This window comes from Melanerpes formicivorus, unplaced genomic scaffold (genome assembly GCF_026170545.1).
Source record: "Melanerpes formicivorus ecotype bairdi unplaced genomic scaffold, bMelFor1.0.p_v2 SCAF_16, whole genome shotgun sequence".
NCBI classification, from domain to species: Eukaryota; Metazoa; Chordata; class Aves; order Piciformes; family Picidae; genus Melanerpes; species Melanerpes formicivorus.
The window spans coordinates 14,915,903-14,940,027 of record NW_027142368.1 but is presented as its reverse complement, the minus strand read 5'-3'; the positions used below and the strand labels follow the sequence as shown (position 1 = coordinate 14,940,027).

The window sequence follows — 24,125 nt, the reverse complement described above, 5'->3', positions numbered from 1 at the left end:
TCCAGGGACAGGGCCCCAACCACCTCCCTGGACAACCCATTCCAGGGCTTCACCACTCTCATGGGGAAGAACTTCCTCCTCACATCCAGCCTGAATCTCCCCACCTCCAGCTTCATTCCATTCCCCCTAGTCCTATCACTACCTGAGATCCTGAGCAGTCCCTCCCCAGCCCTCCTGTAGCCCCCTTCAGATACTGGAAGGCTACAATGAGGTCACCTTGGAGCCTTCTCTTCCCCAGACTGAAGTGGGGAGGAGAGGAATGTCTGCTCTGCTGGGTAGACCAGAAAGGTGTGCAGCAAGGGCTACAGCAGAGCTGGGCTGCTGCCTCTCTGTCCTCTCAGGATGGCTTTAGGGCCTCCTGCTCACACTGTGTGTGTGGCCATCCTGGTATCATCTCCAGGGGCTGCTGGTGGAGGGCTGTGGCAATAAGGAGGAACGGCAGAGAGGGAGGTGATGACTGCTTGGATCCAGCCAGGCAGCATCTGGCACAGGCAGGGGAGAGGAAGTTGTTGGGAGTGCAAACAAGCTCATTTTCATCCTTTTTTTTTCTTCCTACTATAAAAAAAAGCTTTATTTCCCAGCCAAGCTTATAAATAGCTCAGTGTGCTACAAACCACCTTTTGTGTCTGAGTGCTTCCAGGGGCTCTGCTCCTTCCTTCTTCCTCCTCCCCTCCAAGGAGTTGGTTTCTGAGTGCAAGCAGATTGCTTTGTTTGGGTTGTTCCTCCCCTTTGTGGTGCCCATTTGTAAGAGGAGCTCTCTTGAATCATAGAATCAACCAGGCTGGAGAAGACCTCAGAGGTCATTGCGTCCAACCTGTTACCTACTACCCAACACCTCCTGACAGCTAAACCATGGCACCGAGTGCCTCAGCCAGGCTCTTCCTAAACACCTCCAGGGATGGGGACTCCACCACCCCCCTGGGCAGCACATCCCAGTGGCCAATCTCTCTTACTTGGAAGAACTTTCTCCTCACCTCCAGCCTAAACCTCCCCTGGCACAGCTTGAGACTGTGTCCTCTTGTTCTGGTACTGTTTGCTTGAGAGAAGAGACCAACCCCCACCTGGCTACAACCTCCCTTCAGGGAGTTGTAATGAGGTCTGCCCTGAGCCTCCTCTTCTCCAGGCTAAGCAACCCCACCTCCCTCAGCCTCTCCTCACAGGGCTGTGCTCCAGACCCCTCCCCAGCCTCCTTGCCCTTCTCTGGACATGTTCAAATGTCTCAATGTCCCTCTTAATTTGAGGGCCCCAGAACTGGGCACAGGACTCAAGGTTTGGCCTGAGCAGTGCTGAGCACAGGGCAGGATGACTTCCCTGCTCCTGCTGGCCACACTGTTCCTGATGAGATCTCAATCTCCCCCTTTCTAGTTTTGCTCCATCCCCCCCAGTCCTATCACTCCCTGACACCCTCAGAAGCCCCTCCCCAGCTTTCTTGCAGGCTTGGCCTCAAAGGTCTCTTTCAACCTCAGTAGTTCATTGATTCCACACTGCACTTCTTGGGCTTGGATTTTGTGCTGCTGAGTGCAACTTCTCCACAGCCTCCTCTTGAAGCACATTGAATCACCCCTCAAAGGCTGACCTGGCATCCATTCATGAAGCATTTCCAGCCCCACCTCATTGCAGCTTGGTCTTGGTAATCAGGGGGCTCAAACAAACCCAAACTTGACATACTTGGATGATTATTCCTCCTTCCCCCCCCCCCCCATTAGAATGTGGAAGGGGTTGCAAAAGAGAGGCTAAGACCAGCAAAGAGAGAACCTCAGTGAGGCTTTGGGAACTGAGCTGTTCTTGTAGCATCATCACAAATCTGGAGGAGGTCAAAAAGGGGCAGCAGGGCCTCTTGGGTTTGTCTCTGAGGCTGTTTGCAGCTTGGCTTGGGCAAACTTTGTGCAGCTCCATAGCCTCCACTCACGAAGAGAATGTAAAGAGCTGGGTATCCAGTTTCTTGTTGGGACTAAACATAGCAATCCTTATGTTAGCTGTGCAGGAACATCCCAGCACATGCCAAAGTCCCTCAGGAAACCGAAATAGCTGATCTCCACCTCTTCAGCCTGGTGGCCCTGGAGATGCAGAGGGTGCCTGTGGAGCTGGGAAGGCACAGCTGGCCCTGGGGATGGACACAGTTGGGGGAGTTGCTTTAAATGGCCTCTTTCAGGACATCAGACACCAGTAGGGAAGTGATGGTGATGTTCCCCCTGAAAATGAGACTGACTGTGGTTAGAAGAGCCCCTCAGAAAGCAGCAGCTTGTTAAGTAAACAGAGTTGGATAGCCTTGTGCTGAAACAATCACAGAATGGTAGGGGTTGGAAGGGACCTCTGGAGGTCATCCAGGCCAACCCCCCAGCCAGAGCAGGTGCACCTACAGCAGGTTGCACAGGATGGCATCCAGGAGGCTTCTGAATGGCTCCAGAGGTGGAGACTACACTGTCTCTGGGCAGCCTGTTCCTGTGCTCTACCACCCTCAAAGTAAAGAAGTTCCTCTTAATTTTTAGGGGGAACTTCCTGAGTTCCAGATTGTTGCTGTTCCCCCTTGCCCTGTCACTGGGAAAAGCCTGGCCCCAACCTCCTGACACCCACCCTTCAATCACAGAATTGCCAGGGTTGGAAGGCACCTCAAGGATCATTCAGTTCCAACCCCCCTGCCACGGCCAGGGACACCTCACACTACAGCAGGTTGCTCACAGCCACATCCAGCCTGGCTGCAAACACCTCCAGGGATGAGGCTTCCACCACCTCCCTGGGCAACCTGTGCCAGGCTCTCACCACCCTCCTGGGGAACAACTTCTTCCTCACATCCAATCTCAATCTCCCCATTTCTAGCTTTGCTCACTTCCCCCCAGTCCTATCACTCCCTGACACCTTCAAAAGTCCCTCCCCAGCTTTCTTGGAGCCCCCTTCAGATCCTGGAAGGCCACAATTAGGTCTCCTGGGAGCCTTCTCCAGACTAAACCACCCCAACTCCCCCTCAGTCTTGTCTAGGCTTCAAACCCCTAAGTCCTTCAGCTTTTCTTCACAGTCCTCTTATCTACAGCCCTTTGCTGTACCCTCTCAAAGAGCTGAAACAGGCTCTTGGTTATCAGGAAAACACCAGCCCCAGGCCATGCTGTCAAACCAAAACAAACCCAACCAAGCCAAGGTCCACTAGGGACCAGAACCTGACTGCTGCAACCAACTCAGTCTCCTGTGCACCACAGTTGGGTGGGCTGGCTCAGGATAGCAAATCCTGATGCCCACTGTTGTGGGCAAGGAAGCTGCTCTGTGACAGCAGGATGGAGAGCTTCTGCTGTCCCTTCTCCCTGCCTGGGGTGAGTTGCAGGATGAGTTTCCAGCTTGTCCTCAGCAGGTGGATGTAGAGTGCACTTCCAGTAGAGAGGCTAAATTGATGCTGTGTCACCTCTGGCTTCAGCTTCTGAGACCCTAGGGCAGATGTGGAGCTCCCATTCTCCTTCCTGCTGTCTCATCCACAGCTGCTCCTGTTTCTAGGCTTCATCCTGGTCTTGAACACAGCAGAATAGATTCAGATTCCATTCCCCTCCTCTCAAAGGGGCTTTCTCTGCAGGCAGTTTGTCCTTTTTCACTGTGTCCTTCCCTTCCCCAGGTTGCTGCATACAGAGCTTGTTGCTGGGTCTTGAAAGCCAGTCCATGTTTGGTTTTTCCTGGCTCATGACCTGGGGATGTGGTGCATGCTATGGGCTTTAAGCTTCTGTGCCTATGGAGAGTAATCCTTCAATCCACAGCAGGAGGCTGCTGGCTTGGGGGACTTCTATTTAGTTGTTTTGGTTTGGGTTTTCTTTGCCTTGCACTTGGCTCTGTTGAGCAGTAAACACAGTCCTTGGTGAAAGAAAGCTCCAGAGAGCTGGGCCCCCCAGTTCGAGAAGGACCTCAGGGAGCTGCTTGAAAGAGTGCAGGGCAGAGCCATGCACATGAAGAAGGGAGTGGAACATCTTCCTTATGAGAAGAGACTGAGGGAGCTGGAGCTCCTTGGCTTGGAGAGCAGGAGACTGAGAGGTGACCTCGTTCATGTTCATAAGGATGTGCAGGGGGAGTGCCCAGGGGCTGGAGCCAGGCTCTGCTGGGTGCTGCCCAATGCCAGCACAAGGGGCACTGGTGGAAGCTGAGGCAGAGGAGGTGCCATGGAAACAGGAGGAATTATTTCACTGTGAGGGTGACAGAACATGGGAAGAGGAGGCTCAGGGGAGACCTACTTGCTCTCTCCAACTCCCTGAAGGGAGGTTGTAGCCAGGTGGGGGTTGGTCTCTTCTCCCAGGCAAGCAGCACCAGAACAAGAGGACACAGTCTCCAGCTGTGCCAGGGGAGGTTCAGGCTGGGTATTAGGAAGTAGCTCTTCAGAGAGAGTGATTGGCCATTGAAATGGGCTGCCCAGGGGGGTGGTGGAGTCACTGTCCCTGGAGATCTTCAAGAAAAGCCTGGATGAAGCACTCAGTGCCATGGCCTGGTTGAGGGGATTGGGCTGGGTGATAGGTTGGACTGGATGATCTTGGAGGTCTCTTCCAACCTGGTTGATTCTATGAACAGGCTGCCCAGGGGGGTTGTGGGGTCTCCCTCTCTGGAGGGATGGGTTCCTGTGTGACCTGCTCTGGCCGGCGGGGTTGGCCTGGGTGATCTCTTGAGGTCCCTTCCAGCCCTTACCATGCTGTGAGGTGGGGCCCGGGGGGGGGCAGCCTGGCTTCAGCTGCCTGACCATCCTGATGCTGTTCTGTTGAAGCTCTTGGGGTGCTTCTCAGCCCCTTCGGCCCTGAAGCGGCTGACCTCGAAGACAGTGCTGATCTTTGTCATGGGCTTGGCTGCCAGCTCCTTCAGCTTCCTGGCGTCGAAGCGCGGCTTGTGCAGCAGGATGGGCAGGCGGCGGGGCAGGAAGAGGTTAGCTTCCTTCCTCTGCTGCTTCTCCTCTGCTTGCTGCTGCTGCTGCTTCTCCTTGCCAGCTGTTATCTGGTACAGAATAGCGTCCCACATCCTGCTGGCCTTAGACTTATAGGGTTTGCAGTCTTGACTGACCACTGCTTGAGAGGTGTCCTCCTTCTTGCTCCCTTCTTCCCGGCTCAGCTGTTCTGGCTCGGGCTCAGGGAAGCTGGGGGCTTCTGGCTGCACCAGCAAGTGCTTCTTGAGGCGATGCCAGCCGCCAGCACTAGCTCCAGGAGGCCTTGCTGCTTCTGTTGGCAGCGCTGGCTCAGCTTTGAGGGGAGGGCTAGTGTTTGGTAAGCTGGGGGTGGGCTGAGGTTGAGTGTCTTGTTCTGCCTCTGTGTCTGTGGAGGTGGCCCTGGTGTTGTCAGCTGGTGCTGGAGCTGCTGCCCCTGGCTGTGCTTGCCTCCAGGGAGCACTGGGTGCCGGTGGTTTTTGGGCATCCCCATCTTGCTGGGGTAGTTCAGGAGCTGACTCTGATCCAGATACTTCAGCATCATTTTGGTGGGTCACAGGCTTATCTGTGTGGCCATTGGAAGGTTGGGGCTTGGGTGAAGGGGCTCTGGTGGACTCTTCAGTAGGAGCAGGCCTGGAGGCTTGTCTGGGAGGTGCTACCTCTGGAGCAGAAAGGAGGGGAGGCTCCGGGGCAGGAGCTGTGGCCATGCTGTCATCGAGCAGGGTGGGCACCTGCCCCAGAGATGGTTCAGGGCAGCTCGCTTCAGGTGCTGGAGACAAAGACCTTCTCTCTTCTTGGCTGGCAGTTCTTTGGGTCTGATGCGGTGTGGGTGTCTTAGCCCTGGGCGCCTTGATGCTGTGGAAATGACCGTGCCCCATGGCGCCCTGGGTGACCTCTGGCGCCTGCTCTTTGCTGGGTGGGCTGGAAGGAGGCAGCTGGGGGAGAGGAGACGGGGCAGGGCTGTGTGGGGAGGGGAGGAGGGCGTCCGTGGCTTCGGGCTGCCTGTGCAGGAGCGGCATGGCGGAGGCGGCGGTGAGCTTGAGGTGCTCGGCGATGCGCCGCTGCTCCGTGACCTTCAGCGCGAAGGGTTTGCTCCTGCGGAACGGGGAGCAGATGCGCGGCGGCAGCGCCCTGCCTGGCAGCCCCGTCGGGGGCCGGCCGCAGGGCTGGGGGGCGGCGGGCTCGGGGCGCTCCTCTTGGGCGGCCTCCTCGTCCTGCTCCAGGTCAGGGCTGGCCTCGTTGACGGGCGAGAGGCTGGAGCGGAAGGCCTTGGCTTGCTCCGAGGCTAGGGCCGCGTTCTTCTTGGCCGCCTTCTTCAGCAGCCGCTGCAGCCTCAGGTTGTCCTTGCCGGGCTTGGGGAGGGTGGGAGGGGGAGGCAGGTGGTGGCGGAGGGGAGCCGCTTGGATGGAGGAGGAGACTGTGATCAGCATTGTCATCTGCTGGGAGAAAACACAAAGCTCAGGGTTGGTGTGGGCTCAGCCCTGGGCTGGTCTCTGATGTAGAGCAGAGTAGAGCAGACCAGGTTGGAAGAGACCTTCAAGATCATCGTGTCCAACCCATCAACCAATCCAACCCACCCAAACAGCTAACCCATGGCACCAAGCACCCCATCAAGTCTCCAAGTACTCGTGCACCCCTCTGGATGTGACCTGTGCTGGGTTCTATGGCTCTGCTCTGGCAGGGCAGGTCGGACTTGGTGATCCTCAGAGGTCCCTTCCAACATCCTGTGAGCCTGTGGTGAGGTTTCCTCTTCCTCTCTCCAAAAGCTACAGAACAAGAGGACACAGTCTCCAGCTGCGCCAGGGAAAGGTTAGGCTGGAGGTGAGGAGAAAGTTCTTCCCAGAAAGAGAGATTGGCCATTGGGATGTGCTGCCCAGGGAGGTGGTGGAGTCACCATCCCTGGAGGGGTTCAAAAAGGGATTGGATGTGGCACTTGGAGCCATGGCTTGGATAGTCAGGAGGTGTTGGGTGACAGCTTGGACTTGATGACCTCTGAGGTCTTTTCCAACCATATTGATTCTATGACTATGGAGTCAGTGTTGTGGGAGAAGAGCTTCACTCTTTGCTTCCTTAGCCTCCTTCAGCTGCTCTTATCAGCCTTTGAGGGTGGTGTGGCAGGGCAAGAGATGTGCTGGGGGGGGAGCTGCACAGCCAAACCTGGAGCCTTTCTCCTGGCCTTGGCTCAGAATCCAGGGAGAGCTCCCTGGGGCTCCAGATGTTTGTGCCTTGGCAAGTCCTTACGGGATTTGGAAGGAGACCTTCAGAGGAACAGAGCAGGTCTGAAACTCTGAAGCTGTGAAACACTCTCCAGAGGCCCAGAGCAGGAAATGTTTCATGGCTTTCCAAACCCCAGTTGTTAGCACTGGGACACAACAGCACAGCCACGAGCTCCACGTGGCACTGGAGTCAAAGCCAGCACTGGCCCTGAATGATTGCAGCCTTCAGGAAGATGTCCCTGGGAAATGCAGGCAGTTAAAGCTGACTTCATCTGGTGGGGAAGAGCATGCTCACTGCTCTGGCTCTGCCTGGCCTTTCCTTGCTGTCTCAAGCATGGCAGCAACCTTCTCATGCTCTCAGCTTAAAGACAAAGCCACGTTTCCCCTGTGCCTTGGAGAGCCTTCTCTGTCCTGCCTGCATCATTCATTCTCCAGGGCAACAGCAACGGGTTCTGGTCTGGCTCAGCTCTTAGCCCCAGTGGCAGCTGTGGCTGGACCACCTCTGACCAGCACTGTGCTGCTCCTGGGGGATGCAGAGCTGCTTTTCCTCTCTGTCACTAACTCACCACCAGCTCTTCTTTCTGCTCAGATTCCCTGCAGAGTGTCTGTTGGACACAGAAAGATGAAACCAGTTGGGTTTTGTGGTGATCAGGGCCACAGCAATGCTGGCAGGGCTGGAAGCCCTCTGCTGTGAGGCCAGGCTGAGAGAGTTGAGGTGGTTCAGCCTGGAGATGAGAAGGCTCTGGGGAGACCTGGTGGCCTTTCAGGGCTTCAAGGAGCCAGAAAGCTGGGGACAGGCTTTTGATCAGGGCTGTTGTGACAGGCCAAGGGGTGATGGTTTGAACTGAAAGAGGGAGATTCAGACTGGAGAGAAGGAAGAAGTGTTTGACACTGGCCCAGGTTGGCCAGAAAAGTGGCAGGCTGGGGAGGTTGGCTGGGGCTCTGAGCAAGATGTCCCTGACTGCAGAGGGGTTGGACTGGATGACCTTGGGTTGGGTTGGAAGGGACCATGAAACCTGTGATTCTCTGATTTATTTCAGCTGCAGGCATGAAAAACCTTCTGCTGTTCCTGTGAGGGAGCCTGGAGGGGATTTCTGCCAGCTGAGGGTGACAACTGTTGGGCATTCCCAGCAGCTTATCAGCTTTATGCCTTAGGCACAAGGCTGGGATTGGGACTTGCTCTGTTCTAAGACCTACTCTTAAAAGTATGTCTGCACTAGCCCCCAGAAAAGGCTGAGTCCATCCCCTCACTGTACAGCTGCTCTTCTGTCCATCCCCTCACTGTACAGCTGCTCTTCTGTCCATCCCCTCACTGTACAGCTGCTCTTCTGTCCATCCCCTCACTGTACAGCTGCTCTTCTCCCCAGCCTGTGCTTATTCTAGATTGTTGTGGGTCAGAATTATGGAGTTGGAAGGGACCTCAAGGCTCAGCCAGTTCCAACCCCCCTGCCATGGCCAGGGACACCTCACACCACAGCAGGTTGCTCACAGCCACATCCAGCCTGGCTGCAAACACCTCCAGGCAGGAGGCTTCCACCACCTCCCTGGGCAACCTGTGCCAGGCTCTCACCACCCTCCTGGGGAACAACTTCCTAACAGCCAATCTCAATCTACTCACTTCTAGGTGTGTTCCATTCCCCCCAGTCCTATCCCTCTCTGACACCCTCAAAAGTCCCTCCCCAGCCTTCTTGTAGCCCCGTTCAGATACTGGAAGGCCACAATTAGGTCTCCTGGGAGCCTTCTCTTCTCCAGACTGAACAACCCCAACTCCCTCAGTCTGTCCTCACAGCAGAGCAGCTCCAGCCCTCTGCTCATCCTCATGGCCCTTCTCTGGACACCTTCCAGCCCCTCCAGATCCTTCCTGGACCAGAGGCTCTAAAACTGGACACAGAGCTCCAGGTGGAGTCTCAGCAGAGAGCCAAAATGCTTGGGTTGCATGCTTGTGCTGTGCACCACTCCTGGCTCTGTTTGTAGAGGAACTGGTAACTGCTTGTGTGATTTGGATCTGCTGCAAGGTGAGCTAGAACGTGTCCCTGATGGCAGGATTGATTGTGGATTGATTTAATCTGCCCCTGTTTAATGTGGCCCTGTGGACAGCCTGTCCTACAAGCTGAGCTGCGATCCAGCAGCACTTGTAAACCAGAATTACAAAGGCTGACCTCCTTCAGGCTTGTGCTGGGAATACTGAAGAGGCAGGGCAATGACATTCCCAACGACTGATCAGCACCTTGAGGGCTTTCCTTGCCCTTAGAAAAAGGCAGCTGCCCACCTGGGTCAGAGCAGGGCCTTGATGAGGTCTGCTGCAAGGTGCCAGATGCTACTGAGGGCTCTCCTGCAGCGGGAAGTTCAGATACAACCTGCATGTACCAGCCAATCTTTCCCTCTCTTCCTGAAGTCAGAGGCTAATAATGCCCTTTAGCTTTGAGATCTGTGGCCTCTGTGCTCTTAAAGGCATTCTTGCTGCTTCCTCAGTATCCCATCTGACCTGGAAGCTGTTGTGCTGTGGAGCCTGGAGACCACCTGAGTGGCAGCTTCCATGGCGTGTGGCTGTGCTGGAGTCTGACTTGGTGAGGCAGAGAGATGCTGAGAGGCAGCAAAAGGAAATTAGCTCTTAATTCATTTGTCTCCCCTGCCATGCTTGGCTTTGTTTGATGGGTCTCCCTCAGAGCTCTGTGTGCTCAGGAGAAGTTCTGCAGCAAGCAAGATGTGTGAGAGCCTTCCTCCTTGCTGAGTGATGAAGGGAAAGCAGAGGGACAGATGGGTTTGCTTTGCTGGCAGCAGGACAGCCAGAGCTGAAAACCCAGGGAAAGCACTGCCTGAGAAACTTGGATGGGTTGTGATAAGCTGGAAGGCAGTGGGGCTGGATGCTGAGACAAGAGGCTTCTGAAGGGTTAAGCTTCCCTGCTGCTGGTTGAGTGTAGGTGGGTGGGGGGTTGGTCACCCACTCTTGCACCCCAACTGCTCCTCTGAACTCCCCTCCATCTGCAGTCCCCCCCAGAGCAGGCATGGTGGGGAGCACTTCAGCATGGAGGAGTCATTTGTCACAGGAGGGAAAAGCCATTTGTGTGCTGGTTCCCTGGGCTGCCCCAGCTGTCACACACAGCAGAGCAGACCTGCAGGAACCTGATCCCGCTGCAGATGGTCCTGAGCAGAGGGCTGGGGCTGCTGGCAGCTCTAGGAGCACACTGTCTCCCTCAGGGGCTTTCTCTGGCTTGGCAGGAAAGCTGCTCCTCTCCCCCTCAGGATGGGATGGCTGAGCAGGAGCAGGTCCAGCCTTTGGCCTGGGCAGCTGTGACCTCTGCTGGGTGTGCAGCTGTGGCAGTTCAGGCTGGCTGCCTCCTCTTACTGCCACACAAGCTACACCTCTGGTGTCCCAAGGGTCCCACCCAGCAAGGTGGACACAGGAAACAGCCCATCTCTGCCCATAAACCCTGCACCCTACCAATCCATCTGCAAAGTCCTTCTCTGCCTCTTCCTTCCCTCTCTGCTCCCATGGGAGATGCTCCCCATCAGGTAATGGTGGGGGAGCATCTCAAGGTCTCTTAAGCCAGGAGGAGAAGGGGGAAGGGAGGTCAGTCTCAGACCTGGCCAGCCTGAGACTAGCCTAGCAGTGTGGGGGAGAAGAAAGAGCCCTGGGGGATGTGGTACACCCTCAGGTGGGGAGAAGGGAAGTGTTGGGAGGCTTCAGGCTGTGCTGTGAGGGACTCTGTAGGCTTTGGGATTCTCTGTCACTATGCTTTGGAGCTTCTGTACCACACTAATTGCTTTTCCATTCAAACTCTCCATCACTTTCCAGTCCCTCTGTGGAAGTGCCTTTGTTTTGTCCCTCTTTTGTCTGGCCTCAAACCAGGACAGCAGCCCTTGGCATCTGCTCTGCTGTGGGCACTCAGCACTGCCTTGCAGGGCTGAAGCTTTGTGGGCTGGCTTGTAGGGCTTTGTGGGGAGGGGTGGACAAGATGCAGCCTTGGGCCACTACCAGGAGCAGTGTGGCCAGCAGGAGCAGGGAGGTCATTCTGCCCTGTACCCAGCACTGCTGAGCACACACCTTGGGTCCTGTGTCCAGTTCTGGGCCCTTCAGCTCAAGGAAGATGTTGAGTTGCTGGAAGGTGTCCAGAGAAGGGCAACAAAGCTGGGGAGGGGTCTGGAGCACAGCCCTGGGAGGAGAGGCTGAGGGAGCTGGGGTTGCTTAGCCTGGAGTAGAGGAGGCTCAGGGGTGACCTTCTTGCTCTCTCCAACTCCCTGAAGGGAGGTTGTAGCCAGGTGGGGGTTGGTCTCTTCTCCCAGGCAGCCAGCACCAGAACAAGAGGACACAGTCTCAAGCTGTGCCAGGGGAGGTTTAGGCTGGAGGTGAGGAAGAAATTCTTCCCAGCAAGAGAGATTTGCCATGGGAATGTGCTGCCCAGGGAGGTGGTGGAGTCCCCATCCCTGGAGGTGTTCAAGAGGGGACTGGCTGAGGCACTTGGTGCCATGGTTGAGTTGCTTAGATGGTGCTGGGTGCTAGGTTGGACTGGATGATCTCTCAGGTCTTTTCCAGCCTGGTTGATTCTGTGTTGCTCCTGGGCAGCCAGCCAGGGTTCATAACCTTGTTGCTTTCTTGTCTTGCAGCTGAGCTTGGCCCTGTCTCCATGTGACCCTCAATGCCACTATCTCCTCTGCTCCACAGAAGACAACTGAAGGATGTTTCTCCTCTGCTGCTTGATGCCAGCCTGCTTTGATACAGCCTGACTGCTCCCAGGAGGAGATGTGAGCACTGCCCTGCGCTGCCTCCCCTTGGATGAAAGGAACAGCACCGGCTGGCAACACTCCATCCCTCTTCTAGCCTCCTCGGGGACTCTTTGGCTTCTTCTGTTTGTTCTGTTTGGGCTCACTTTGGGGGGTGGGAGGGTTGTTTGGTTGGTTTTCATCTGGCTCTGCTGTGGAGCTGGAGGCTGTGGCTCTGCCTCCTCTCTCTCCCCCTCCTTTGTGTTTTTCCTTCAAGGTAGAGAGTGATCTGCTGCCCTCCTGAGCTGGCAGAGCTTTTGCTGCCTAAGGAAGGGTTCCCCACTGCTGTGGCCCTCGCTGCCTGGGTGGTGAGAGAGGGCTCTCAGCAGAAAGGCAGTGGGCAGTGGGACTCTGCTCAGCAGCAGGAGACTGCAAGGGCCACTCCTCACCCTGTCGGTGCTAGCTGTGGGTAAAGGCTTCCCCTGTTTACCATGCAGCCTCTGCCCCATCTGCCCTGAGGGGCCTCCAGCTCAACACCTGGGCTCTGTAGAGCAACTCATTCCATCCAGTCCTGGGTTTCTTTAGTTGCCAGAGCAGCCTCTCATCACCCAAATGCCCACACCAACACCTCCCTGCTGCTTTCCCAGCTCAGCAGTGGCAGCAGCAGCTTTGTTTCACTAGAGCTGCTCCTACCTGCCCCCTGCCCAGCAGGGACTGGGAGGTCTCCTGTCCCAGGCTGAGGAGTGCTCATCCCCTCTTCAAAGTCTTATTCCTCCCTTCTTCCCATGGCCACAGGGGTTTGCAACTTGTTTCTGCTCCCTTCCTGGAGGGGAGGGCAGCTTCTCTCCTCTCCTCTCCTGCCTCAATGTGCTTTCTGCTTGGATTTATTGCAGCCTGGATTTTTTGGGGTGGTTTTGTTTAGTTTTGGGGGGGTTTGGGGGTAAGCATTTAATAAAACTTAAGGAAGATGTTGTAACCATGGCAGCTCTGAGGATTTTGTTGAGGTGGAGTTCCTGCAGCCAAGTGCTTTTCTGAGACCACCTAACCCTCAGTGTGGGCAGAGGAGGAGAAGGGACAGCAGGCTGCAGGACAAGAAGGAAAGCAACTTGCTGGGTGTAGGAAAGGGGCTGCATGGGGCAGGGTGAGGAGAGCCTTATTGCCTTACTGCATTCCTGGCTGCTGGGGTAAGTGGCTGTGAAGCAGGAGTGGTGTTTGGGTGAGAGATGGAGCAGCATGCAAAAGACTCTCACAGGATCCTAACATGGTGGTGGTTGGAAGGGACCTCAGGAGATCATCCAGCCCAACCCCCCTGCTAAAGCAGGGCACCCACAGCAGCTTGCCCAGGAGCACAGTGCCCAGGTGGGGCTGGAATCTCTCCAGAGAAGGAGATTCCACAACCTCTCTGGGCAGCCTGCTCCAGGCCTCCAGCACCCTCACACCAAAGAAGTTTTCCTCCTGCTCAGGTGGAAACTCCTGGGTTCCAGTTTGCTCCCATTGCCCCTGGTCCTGTCCCTGGGCACCACTGCCAAGAGTCTGGCCCCAGCCTCTTGCCCTTCACCCTTTACCTCTGGCTAAGCTGGTCCAGTTCTGGGCCCTTCAGGTTAAGGAAGATGTTGAGTTGCTCTGTGCTCAGAGAAGGGCAACAAAGCTGGGGAGGGGTCTGGAGCACAGCCCTGTGAGGAGAGGCTGAGGGAGCTGGGGTTGCTTAGCCTGGAGAAGAGGAGGCTCAGGGGAGACCTTCTTGCTCTCTCCAACTCCCTGAAGGGAGGTTGTAGCCAGGTGGGGGTTGGTCTCTTCTCCCAGGCAACCAGCACCAGAACAAGAGGACACAGTCTCAAGCTGTGCCAGGGGAGGTTTAGGCTGGAGGTGAGAAAGAAGTTCTTCACAGAAGGAGAGATTGGCCATTGGGATGTGCTGCCCAGGGAGGTGGTGGAGTCCCCATCCCTGGAGGGGTTTAGGAAGAGCCTGGCTGAGGCACTTGGTGCCATGGTTGAGTTGCTCAGATGGTGCTGGGTGCTAGGTTGGACTGGATGATCTGAGGTCTTTTCCAACCTGGCTGATTCTGTCTCTCTCTGTGGTGGCTAATTGACAGCTCTCTGCTCCCCCCTTGCTTGCAGCTCTGCACTGAGCCTGCAGGGAGCTGCTGGACACAGGTCTGGAATTTCCAGCTGGCTCTTCCTTGAAATGTGTCTGCAGCTTCTGCTCTTTGAAGGAAAGGTCAGCCTCAGAGCCACCTGGGCCTGAATGTCAGAGCTTCCCCTCCTGCCACCACCACCTTAGGGAAGGAAAATAAACACCCTCAAAGAGCAGGGTGGCTATAAATAACGAGGGGGCAGCTGATCTGCTGCTGGACAAGGCTCTGGGGTTGGTCTGTTGGTAACTCTGGCCAGCTCCACACACTTTCCCTCGTGCTGCAGGATCCATGGCTGTGTGTGAGCACACAAATGTGTTTCAAAGCAGACAAATTGAGCTGGCAGTGCTAAGAAGCTCGATTTGAGCTCACAGCTGCTTCAGGAGTGGTGGACTCACCACAAGGACCCTGATAGTGAGACAGACCACAGGCCACCTCCCTGGCATTGGGGATGGGGTCCCCCCAGGGCTTTGCTTGCAGGGGAACAACTTGATTTGGATGGCAATGTCAAAAAGGTGCCAAAGTCTCTTCATGAGGACTCTAAGTAGAATAGAACAAACCAGGCTGGGAAAGACCTCTGAGATCTGAGTCCAACCTCTCACCCAGCACCATCTGAGCAACTCAACCATGGCTCCAAGTGCCTCAGCCAGGCTCTTCTTAAACACCTCCAGGGATGGTGACTCCACCACCTTCCTGGGAAGCAAAAGTGGTTTGGTGATGCTAAAGCCATGTGGAGGACCCTGTGGGCTTGGGGCTGTTGAGGGTGATGTGAAGAATTGAGAGGAGGCTGAAGAAAGTCAAGGGCAAACATTGTTGGGATTCACAGGAGCCAATTTCCAGTGTAATGAAGGAGCCAGAGGGGTTGGCTTGGGGAGGTGACCCTTCCCCAAGGCCCTGGAGAGGCTGTGGGTCTTCACTGTGTTCATTTTGGCTGCTCTTCTGCCTCCCCTCCATCAGGAAAAGGCCAAACCAGCAGCACAGGTAACTGGTCCTGGCTCCCATCCTGCTGCTCAGCTCCTCACTGTCTCTCTCCTTCCTTTAGGTGTTAATAGCCTGAGGATGACACTCAGGCTATGTCTCAAGTGGTCCACCCTTGTCCTCAGAGGAACATCCAGCCTAGGTTGCCCAGAGAAGCTCCTCCCTCCCTGGAAGTGTTCCCAGTCAGGCTGTTTGGGGGCTCTGCTCCACCTGGGGATGCCCCTGCTCTCTGCAGGGCCTTTGGGACTAGGTGACCTTTAAGATGCCTTCCACCCCAAGCCCTGTTATGATCTAGGGTCTCCAGGGATGATCTCCTGAATCCCAAAGAGAACAATGCCTTAGATAGCTAAAGCAGATGGAGCAAAGAACTGAGGTCTCCAACAAGACCAAGTCCAAGGTCCTGCAGCTGGGTCAGGGCAATCCCAGGCACTGATAGAGGCTGGGCAGCAACTGGCTTGAGAGCAGCCCTGAAGAAAAGGACCTGGGGGTGCTGGGGGATGAGAAGCTCAGCAGGAGCCAGCAGTCAGCACTTGCAGCCCAGAGAGCCAATCCCAGCCTGGGCTGCAGCAAGAGAAGCAGAGCCAGCAGGGGCAGGGAGGGGATTCTCCCCCTCTGCTCTGGTGAGACCACAGCTGGAGCTCTGCATCCAGTTCTGGAGCCTCTATTGCAAGAAGGATCTGGAGGTGCTGGAAGGTGTCCAGAGAAGGGCCATGAGGATGAGCAGAGGGCTGGAGCTGCTCTGCTGTGAGGACAGACTGAGGGAGCTGGGGTTGTTGAGTCTGCAGAAGAGAAGGCTCTGAGGAGACCTAATTGTGGCCTTCCAGTATCTGAAGAGGGCTCCAAGAAAGCTGGGGAGGGACTTTTGAGGGTGTCAGGGAGTGATAGGACTGGGGGAATGGAGGGAAAAAGTAGAAATTGAGATTGGATGTGAGGAAGTTGTTCCCCATGAGGGTGGTGAGAGCCTGGCACAGGTTGCCCAGGGAGGTGGTGGAAGCCTCCTGCCTGGAGGTGTTTGCAGCCAGGCTGGATGTGGCTGTGAGCAACCTGCTGCAGTGTGAGGTGTCCCTGCCCATGGCTAAGCCTTGAGGTCCCTTCCAGCCCTGACAATTCCATGGAGCAATGTTCTGCCCTCAAACCCAGGCCTCAGGACCATCCCCAGGGGGATGAACTGCAGCACTTACTGGTGTGTGATTTGCTTCCATCTGCAGTCACTTGCATGCTGGGGGCATTGTGTCTGCTGGTTCTGTTGGCAGAATCAACAGCTCATTGCTCCTCCAAGGTCCCTTCAGGTGCTGTTTTCTGCTGGCTGGTTGGTTTGGGAGCCCTGTAGGAAAGTTCAGAGGCATAAAGAGGTATTTACTGCAGCCAGAAAGTCCAAGAGGCTTCCCAACACTGAATGAAGTGACTTTTTGAAAGCATCAAAAGTTCCCTCACCTAAAATTAGCACCAAAGGGCTATCAGGTAACACCACTGCATGCCCTGAACTCTGCCTTTGCAAAGTTTGGGGCATCTAAAAGTACCAGGGAGGTGAAGGGCAGATGCTGGTGGTGTTGCCAGCACAAGATATTCTAGCAGAGCAGCTCCAGGCAATGAAACCAGTTGGAGGCTTGTCAAGCTTGCTGGTCAGCTTTGCTGCTCTGCAAAAGGCAGGGCTGCAAAATGCAAATGTGGAGCTGAGCTTTGCTTGCTGCCCTCCCTGGAGAGCAAGAGCACAAGTTCTGGCTCCATCTCTGCTTGCTGCTGGCCAGGAACTTCTGCTGTATGCAGAGGGTGTGCAGAAAATGTGCTGGGAGCAGCAGAGGGGGTGGGAGGTTGGGGCTGGGGAGAGCTGGAGTTGTTTGGTGGATTTTTGCTTGGGGCTTTGTGTGGTTTGACTCAGATCAGAGAATTGTTAGGCATGGAAGGGACCTCAAGGCTCAGCCAGCTCCAACCCCCTGCCATGGGCAGGGACACTTCACACTACAGCAGGTTGCTCACAGCCACCTCCAGCCTGGCTGCAAACACCTCCAGGGATGAGGCTTCCACCACCTCCCTGGGCAACCTGTGCCAGGCTCTCACCATTCTCCTGGGGAACAACTTCTTCCTCACATCCAATCTCAATCTACCCATTTCTAGTTTTGCTCCATTCCCCCCAGTCCTATCACTGCCTGACACCCTCAGAAGTCCCTCCCCAGCTTCCTTGGAGCCCCCTGCAGATCCTGGGAGGCCACCATGAGGCCTGCTGCAGGCTGACTTTGGCCAGAGGCAGCCGGACCTCCCCGATGATGTCATGCTTGGCAAAGCGATTGAAGTCGTAGATCTGCATCACCAGCGTGGATTCAGGAAGCTCTGCCTGGGCTACCTGCAGGAGAGGACCCCCCCAGAACCCTAGACTCGCTGCCCAGAGGCAGACCTGTCCCATGGGATAGGGCAGCAGGAGCAATCACAGGCTCACAGACTGTTAGGGGTTGGAAGGGACCTCCAGAGCTCCTCCAGCCCAACCCCTGCCAGAGCAGGGTCACCCAGGGCAGGTCACTCAGGAACACATCCAAGGGGGTTTTGAATATCTCCAGAGAGGTGGACTCCACAACCCCCCTGGGCAGCCTGCCCCAGGCCTCTGTCACCCTCACAGGGAAATAATTCTTCCTCCTGTTTCCATGGCACTTCCTCTGCCTCAGCTTCCACCCAGTGCCCCTTGTGCTGGCACTGGGCATCCCCCAGCAGAGCCTGGCCCCAGCCTCTGGGCACTCACCCTCTGTGTATTTATTGCCATTCAGGTCCCTCCCTGCTTTCTTGTGCAAAGATGCAGAGCTGCTGCTCTTCCAGGCTGAGAGGATGAGGTGGGGATGGGGTCTCCTACCAACCAAGTGGCACAGAAGGGAGGGCATGCTATGGGAGTGTTGATGGACTCCCTCCCTCCAGAAGCAAGGGGAGCATCACAAAGGTGGATGGAGGCACACACAGGCAATGTGGTCATGGGTAGGGAAGGGCTGGTTTGTTGCCCTTATTCTCCTGAGCCTTGGAGGTGTGATGAAGCCACCATCAGGAGAAGCTGTTGGCACCCTGAGGTTGCTCAGGTAGCTGAAGCCCATAGTCAGTGTTTGTTCTCCTGTGTATCTGAAGGGTTGCTGCAGGAAGAGCATCACTGTGTGTGGTGAGGGCTGCACAATCTGTCTTCTACCTGGGGACAGAGATCCCAAACCCAGAAGGCCAAGCAGAGGTACTGGAGGAGCCAGGAAGGAAGCAAGGTCTTTGTTTGGTCCACTTGAGGGCTTTCAATTCCCCCAGGATCCCTTCCCTGCCAGTAAAATGGCAGCACTCTGCTGGTGTTCAGAGCAGCCTGAGAGGGACCTGAGCAATGCTCAGCAAGAGCTAAAGGGTGGGGGGCAAGAGGATGGGGGCAGACTCTTTAGTGGTGCCCTTTGACGGGACAAGAGGCAACAGGCACCTTGAATGCCTCCAGGGATGAGGCCCCAAGCACCTCCCTGAGCAACCTGTTCCAGTGTTCCATTTACCCTCATGGGAACTGCTCCTAGCATCCAATCTGAATCTGCTCTGCTCTAGTTTGAAACCATTGTCCCTTGTTATGCTCTCTGGTGTCCAGCTCTGGGTTCCCTAGCTCCAGAGAGACAGGAGACTACTGCAGAGAGTCCAGGGGAGGCTACAAAGCTGCTGAGGGGCCTGGAGCAGCTCTGTGAGGAGCAAAGGCTGAGAGCCCTGGGGGTGCTGAGCCTGGAGAAGAGCAGCCCCAGAGGGGAGCTGAGCAATGCTCAGCAAGAGCTGAAGGGCTGGGGGCAAGAGGCTGGGGCCAGACTCTTGTCAGTGGTGCCCAGGGACAAGACAAAGGGAACAAACTGGAGCCCAGGAGGTTCAATCTGAAGAGGAGGAAAAACTTCTTTGTTGTGAGGGTGCTGGAGCCCTGGAGCAGGCTGCCCAGAGAGGTTGTGGAGTCTCCTTCTCTGGAGAGATTCCAACCCCACCTGGACAGCAAGCTGCTGTAGGTGCCCCTGCTTCAGCAGAGGGGTTGGAGTTGGGCTGGATGGCCTCCAGAGGTCCCTTCCAACCCCCACCACGCTGGGCTTGTGTGGAATGGAGGAGCTGGGTTGAAATGTGAAGGCTGCTCTGGTCTTGCTTGACTGGCTGCTCAAAGCAGGTCATTGGATTTGGCCCAGGAACAGCAAATAGTTGATTATCTCTCTCCCTATTCTGTCCTTTCTGAGAGAAGTGACTCAGTCACTATCTGATCTGCCTTCTTTTATTGGCAGGGAGCTCAATTAAGTTGGAAAGAGTGTTTCAGTGAGCACAGAGCATCTACTCTAACCTTGAACTGCTGATTAAGCCCTGCTGCAGAATCCTCCTCTCTGGGGTGAGATAAAGGGAAGTAAAGGGGAGGAGCTGGAGAAGGATTTACTTTTCCTTCTCAAGTGGATTCCTTCTCCTGATTCCCATTTTCCACCCACCCTGAGTCACAGTGGAACTTTGACAACTGAGTGTCAGGAGACAAGGGGGGGGAAATCTCTCCCCACCCTTCCCCTGTCAGCTTCCTCAACACATTTCCCCGGGTGACTTCATGTTTCTCTGCTGGTCTTCTAAGTGGCCAAAGATGCCCAAACCCCAGGAGAGCTGCAGCATGCAGAAGCAGTCAACAGCTGCTGCTTTGGAAGCATTCAGCTCTGACTTTGGGGGCAGGGGAGGAGAACAGGAGCATGTGGGTGATGGAACACCATGAGCAAAATGCTTTGCTTGCATATAAAGTCACTCAGCTGTCTGGTTTTTTGGGGGATGATAGAAGATGTCAGTAAAAGCTTCTCTGTAGCTCTAGTGTCAAGGTGGAAGTGCAGGGCTGTGGTCCAACTGGGGTGAGGAAGGACCTCAAGAGGTCCTTTGGCCCAGCTCACAGGCCAAAAGCAGAGCTCCAGTATGAGATCAGTTGGCTCAGTGCTGGGCAGGAGATCATAGAAGCAACCAGGCTGGAAAAGACCTCAGAGATCATCAAGTCCAACCTATTACCTAATAGCTAACACCTCCTGACAGGTGAACTGAGATAAGGGACAGGGATTGTGTCAGTGGAGGACTTGGATCTCTTCTGGGACAGTTAGATGGTGAATGAGGGGCAGGGATTGTGTCATGGGAGGACTTGGATCTCCCCTGGGTCAGTTAGATGGTGAATGAGGGGCAGGGATTGTGTCATGGGAGGACTTGGATCTCTCCTGGGTCAGTTAGATGGTGAATGAGGGGCAGGGATTGTGTCAGTGGAGGACTTGGATCTCTCCTGGGTTGTGAGCTGGCAGCTGTTGATGGGAAGGCTCTAGCTGGCTGCCTGACAACCTCTGGAATCTCTGGATATGAAGCCACAGGTAGGGTTGCAGACTTCCAGGGCTGTGGGCTTTTGTCCAATGCACCTCTCCAGGGCTTTTCCACTTTGCTGCCTGAGCAGCACCCAGCTGGAGAGGCAGTGGTCCATGGGAGTGCTGCCATGCCTGTGAGGAGCATGGTAGGTGAGGGTGTAAGAGGGACAAATGCTTCACAGAATCTCAGTGTGGCAAGGCTTGGAAGAGACCTCTGGCCATCATCTGGTCCCTGGCAGAGCAGGTTCACCTAGAGCAGCCTGCAGAATGCCCTGTGTCCTGTGGCCCAGCTCAGATGACTGCCCTGGGGGCTCCTACCTCCTGGAGAGAAATGTCATCCTGGGGTAGGCTACCCAGTGGAAACTTCCCCAGATCTCTGCCTGGGCTGTTCTGGGAGGAACAGGTGGCCCAGAAGGCCAATGGCATCCTGGCATGCATCAAGAAGAGTGTGGCCAGCAGGGGCAGGGAGGTCATCCTGCCCTGTGCTCAGCACTGCTGAGCCCACACCTTGAGTCCTGTGTCCAGTTCTGGGCTCCTCAGTTGAAAGGACACTGAGAGACTTGAAGGTGTCCAGAGAAGGGCAAGGAGGCTGGGGAGGGGTCTGGAGCACAGCCCTGGGAGGAGAGGCTGAGGGAGCTGGTGTTGCTTAGCCTGGAGAAGAGGAGGCTCAGGGGAGACCTTCTTGCTCTCTACAACTCCCTGAAGGGAGGTTGTAGCCAGGTGGTGGTTGGTCTCTTCTGCCAGGCAACCAGCACCAGAACAAGAGGACACAGTCTCAAGCTGTGCCAGGGGAAGTTTAGGCTGGAGGTGAGGAGAAAGTTCCTCCCAGAGAGAGTTGTTAGCCACTGGAATGTGCTGCCCAGGGAGGTGGTGGAGTCCCCATCCCTGGAGGTGTTCAAGAGGGGATTGCTGGTGCCCTGGTTTGGTCATGAGGTCTGTGGTGCCAGGTTGGACTTGGTGGTCTTTGAGGTCTCTTCCAGCCTTGGTGATTCTGTGAGTGCTGATTTGCTGCTTCCTCTCCCAGGTGGAGCTGCTGTCTCTGCAGAAGCACACCAGGCTCTGCTTTGAGGTCAGCAGGTGGGTGGACTTGGGGCAGCTTAAAACCCTGGCTGCTGGCCATGACCTGCATGTGTGCTAACCTGGCAGCTGGAGAGAAGAGGAGCTCCCCCCCACCCCAAAAGAGGTGCTTGCTGCATCCTGCCCTAACCAAACCTGATGGCTTTTGGTGTGAATAGGGAGCAGGAGGTGGGGGGTGGTGGTTCTCTTGCCTCTAGGCTGCCATGGCTGACTGCAGCAGCTCCAAGGTGAGTCCCAGTGCACCTTGCCCTGATGCAGGGAGGAGAGATGATGGCAAGCACAAAAGAAACATCCTAGAGCAGGACCCTGTGCAGTGAAGAGGCAAAGCTGCTGCTGCTGAAAGTGTTGCAGGTTGTGAATGGAGCTGCTGTGTGGTGGCACCAAGAGGTGAGCTGAGGACTGGATGTGGCTAAGGTGTGACAAGCCCAGGGGATGTGGCTAAGGTGTGGCAGAAGTGTTGGAGAGGACTCTGGTTGTGTGCCAAAGAGGATAGAGAGACACACACAGAGGGAGGAAAGGGCAAACTTCAACTGGGCTGTGAGGGATGAACCCTGGCTGTGAATCAGAAGCCAGCAGAGCACACAGGAGATGTGTGCAGCAGGAAACTCTCTTCCTAGAGCCTTGGAGGAGATCCCCTCAGGCCTGTGGGAAGAGGGAACCAGTTCATGCTGGGGCTGGAAGCAAGATGCACGACCTGGACAGGGATGCTCTGAGAGGCATCCCAGAGGATGCACTGGGGGCCAGCACTGAGCTGAGGATCTGTGCTCACAGGAGAGGTGATGGAGAAGGAGCAAGGACCTGATGCCTAATGCCAGAGGGGGCATTGTCTGGGGCACTTGCCCAGTGTGTCTAGATCAGGAACTGACCTGAGCCCAGCACAGGAGCCAAGGGGCTGCTGCAGGCAGCAGTGTTGGCTTCTCACCTATCTGCAACCAGAGCTGCAGCAGCTGCAGGTAGGAGCACCTGGGTCCCTGCCCCTCCTGCAGCCTGCATCAACATCACCTTTGGCAAGATGCTTTGAGGGCCGTGGGAGGGGTGTGGAGCTCTTCCCTGCTGCTCTGCACCAGCAGCACAGGTCTGCCTGAGGCTGTGCAACCAGCCAGGGTGCTCTCATCAGCCCTGCCAGCCAACCAACAGCAAAGGGGCCAGGAGGGACCCCGGGAGCGCTGAGCCTCACATCTCCTGAGAGCTACCCTGGTGTGAGCCCAGCCTTCACCCCCACACACCTTGTCTGTTGAGGGGATTGGTGCAATCTGTGGTGCTGAGACCTGGGCCATGATGCCCCTGTCAGCAGCAGAGACAAGCAAAGGAGGCTGGTGCATACCATTGCCAAACTGGGCCCACCCCAAACAGAAAAGGAGAGGGAGCTGGGGGACTGCCCTCCCACCCTGCTGCTGCTGCTGCTGCTTTGGGCAAGCACAAGATTTCCTGGGGAAGGAAAAGGAGCCAGTGGAAGGTGGTAGAAATGCTGGCTGGTGCTGAAACCCCAGAGTGGGAGCTGGTTTGCTGCACTGGGGCTCTCAGCAGAGCTGGGGAGGGGGAGTGGAGGTCAGCCACGCGTCCCCAGCATGCAGGTGGCACTCTCCTTGGCAGCGCAGGGTGCCCACCAGCCAACTCCCATCTGGAACCAGGGCGCTGAGGAGGGATGCACTGCTCCCCTCCCACCCAGTGAGTGACACAAGCATTGGCTTGGGCTGGGGAGGCAAAGGGATGAGCTGCTGGCCAGCTGGAGAGCACAAGCTGGGGACAGAAGGGGCTGTGGGGCTCATGCAGGTTACCTGCGGACGGGAGGCTGCGCTGCCGGGCTGCAGGGATCCAACAGCTGAGCTCTACATCCTCGGCTGGGGACTCTGCCCTGCAAGAGGCAGGGGGAAGAATGGGCAGGAATTGATCTGTGACCCAGGCCAAAAATATCACCTCCCTCTGCCCCTACAGGCTGGGAGAAAGGGGGTGCTGGAGCTGGCAGGCACAGCAGCGGGCATGCTCTGCCTCGCCAGGGAGCCCTGCCAAGGGCACGGAGGGGTGGGAGGGCCCGAGGGAGGGAGGGGAGGAAGGAGGGATGGGGACCTGCAGCCTGTGGGGCTTAGTGGAATGGAAACCATGACCAGAGGGCTGTGCAAGGCACTGCAGTCCTCAGCTGTGCAAGTGCAGAGGGTGCTCGGGTGGCAAAACTCTCCTGAGCACCTAGAGGTGGGGTCCAGCCGGCTGGGGGTTGCCCTCTCTAAGATGTCTTGGCTTAAATAATGCTCTTGAGTCATCTTGAGAAAGGTTCTGAGTGTGGCTTGAGGACAGACAAAGGTCCTGGGCTACCTGCCTGCTTCTTTGCTGCCTTCCCCCAGCTCTCATGTAGCCGTGCTGCATGGCAGAGCCCCGGCAGCATCAGTGAGGGCTGCGTGCCACACACCCCCAGCCCGTGTGCTTAGGACTTCTCACATGCCCCTTGACTGCTCGTTTCAAAGAGCTTCAGGTGGCAGAAGGTCCCCAAGTCCTCCACAGCTCCAGCCCTGCAGCACAACCAGCGCTGCTGAGGTGGAGAGGGGCAGCAGGGCTCAGGGACCAGAGCCTGCTGCTGCCTGCGAGATTGCAAGAGCCAGGGTGCCACAAGCCGGGTTTAAGCTATGCCCATGCACCACGGGGCTGTGGGGGGCCCCCCACATTTGTGCCTGAGGTGCCTTTGCCTCGGATACCCCTCTTTAGGCTCTGCCTGCCTGCCTGCTGGGGCTGTAAATATAGAAACATAAGCCTTGGAGGGTTTTTGGTCTCCAAACATGTCCCTCCCATCTCCACATCATCTGTGTGATTCCTCCAGCTGCTCCTATACA

General features: G+C 56.2%; 2 protein-coding genes across 8 annotated transcripts in view; one reads left to right on the top strand and one right to left on the bottom strand.

The window, feature by feature from the left end:
• The window catches only part of LSP1 (lymphocyte specific protein 1), a 65,025-nt gene extending 52,267 nt beyond the window's left edge, over window positions 1-12,758 (top strand). For all 4 annotated transcript variants that reach the window (XM_068148331.1, XM_068148330.1, XM_068148329.1 and 1 more), the window contains one exon: window positions 11,695-12,758. The gene's annotated coding sequence lies outside the window, so the exon portion shown is untranslated. The remainder of the gene's footprint in view (window positions 1-11,694) is intronic.
• Window positions 548-23,190, bottom strand: PRR33 (proline rich 33). 4 transcript variants are annotated; one of them, XM_068148324.1, is made up of 3 exons: window positions 23,082-23,190; window positions 16,081-16,223; window positions 548-6,312 (listed from the first exon to the last, which is right to left on the bottom strand). In XM_068148324.1, the coding sequence occupies exons 2-3, from the start codon at window positions 16,099-16,101 to the stop codon at window positions 4,687-4,689; spliced, it is 1,647 nt and encodes a 548-aa protein (XP_068004425.1). In that variant the 5' UTR covers window positions 16,102-16,223; window positions 23,082-23,190; the 3' UTR covers window positions 548-4,686. The 4 variants fall into 4 exon arrangements, with proteins under 4 accessions (XP_068004425.1, XP_068004426.1, XP_068004428.1 ...); XM_068148325.1 differs by having other exon boundaries at window positions 548-6,309; XM_068148327.1 differs by lacking the exon at window positions 16,081-16,223.
• Between the last annotated feature and the right edge of the window lie 935 nt (window positions 23,191-24,125).